This window comes from Austrofundulus limnaeus, unplaced genomic scaffold (genome assembly GCF_001266775.1).
Source record: "Austrofundulus limnaeus strain Quisiro unplaced genomic scaffold, Austrofundulus_limnaeus-1.0 Scaffold1132, whole genome shotgun sequence".
In the NCBI taxonomy this organism is placed as follows: domain Eukaryota; kingdom Metazoa; phylum Chordata; class Actinopteri; order Cyprinodontiformes; family Rivulidae; genus Austrofundulus; species Austrofundulus limnaeus.
This window is the reverse complement of record NW_013953534.1, coordinates 45,441-46,997: the sequence shown is the minus strand read 5'-3', so window position 1 is coordinate 46,997 and position 1,557 is coordinate 45,441. Positions and strand designations below refer to the sequence as shown.

Here is a 1,557-nt window from a genome sequence, read left to right as displayed (position 1 = left end):
ATCCACAGCTGTCACCTCCTCATCTAAAGGAAAAAGGATAAAAACTAACTACTCTATCGTACCTGCTGTTTAGTTGACACGACACACAACAGAACTCATATTTTATACTAGTAGCTCACAGATGCTTTAACTTTTGTGACTTTTTCATGGACTAGTAGTAGCAGCTAACGCTAAAAACATAGGCAGTAAGCAGGGAGTGGAAGGAAGGAGCGTGGCAAAAATTTTACTGGACATAAGTCATTAATGACCGTGGCATATAGGGTATTCCTCTTCTAAACGCATTGAAATTGGCCTCTGTCTCTTTAAGAATCACCTTCCGCTTCTGTCCCGCCCATTTCAGTGCGGCTGGGGTGGGGGGTTTGCGCGTGCGCTATGATGCACTTTACTTGGCATCTGAAAATACATTTCCTCAAAGGTACTTTGAATCTGAAAAGAGCTTCACTGAGTGAGAATTTGTGTTAGGAGCTCAGCAGACAGTTTCTGTTTCACTTTCAGTTTCACCCGTTGTTTGCTTTGTTACTGTCGAGAGCCTGCAGGAGCCATGGGCGGGGTGTGTGGGGTGGGGGGTGGGGAGATGTGTTCCATGATGAGGAAGTTCGGCTTGGAGACACAGCCCAGAGGCGTTTCTGGTCCCAACCTGTTGTTTTTGCTCCCCCTGCCCTCTGCCTCAGTGCACTACAGAATTTCTCAAACATGCATGAATGAGTCAAAGTAAGACTTTGGGCGCATTTTTTATGAGAGTATAACATTACAACATGATATAAAACTCAAAAAAGTTGATTTTACATGATATAGCCCCTTTAAATACTTGCATTTCCATCTTTGTTAGTATGTGGCTTTATTAAATAGTAAAGTAAGACTGAACTACATTGTATAAATGGGAACTTTGTTTGTAATTAAACAGGACTGATGTTTTTCTGTTGATTGCTAAATGACATGCGTATGGTCACAATACCATGAGAACTCTTCTGTTGTGTCTTAATAAAACTCCTGCTTTTCTGCTTCCTTCTGCTTTTTCTTCCTTTCTGCAGTGCCCCAGCAGGATCCAGAGTACATGGAGCAGCACTCACCTACAAACTACTACAAGCACCTGCAGGAGGACACAGAAAGGGCCATCTCCAGGGCTGTCGCTGCTGCTGCTGCTGAACAGACGGAGAGAAGCCCTGAAGCCTTATTAAATGCTGTATGTAAAACATGCAGACACACACACACTTCACTTGTGRCACCAATCATTATGTCAGTGAGAGTCAAAAGCTGAAATTTCAAAAGGATAAACTGAGCAACTTTTGTGATCTTTTCTTCCTGGAGATGCATCAGGAYATGTTCTTCCTGTTGTAACCCAGTCACAGAACAGCAGATATGGCTCTGTGTAAAATGCTGTTTCCTTTAAAGACACTGCACCTTGGTGCTACAGTGGGGAAAATAAGTATTTAGTCAGTCACCAATTGTGCAAGTTCTCCCACTTAAAAAGATGAGAGAGGCCTGTAGGTAGACCTCAACTATGAGAGACAAAATGTGAAAAAAAATTTGAGAAAATCATTTTGTCTGACTTTTAAA

At 42.3% G+C, this 1,557-nt stretch overlaps 1 protein-coding gene across 1 annotated transcript in view; it reads left to right on the top strand.

The window, feature by feature from the left end:
- The window catches only part of usp25 (ubiquitin specific peptidase 25), a gene marked incomplete in the record, with an annotated part of 93,279 nt that overhangs the window by 53,128 nt on the left and 38,594 nt on the right, over positions 1-1,557 (top strand). Inside the window, 1 exon segment of the mRNA XM_014030869.1 lies at positions 1,032-1,183. Coding sequence (XP_013886323.1) covers positions 1,032-1,183 — 152 coding nt within the window.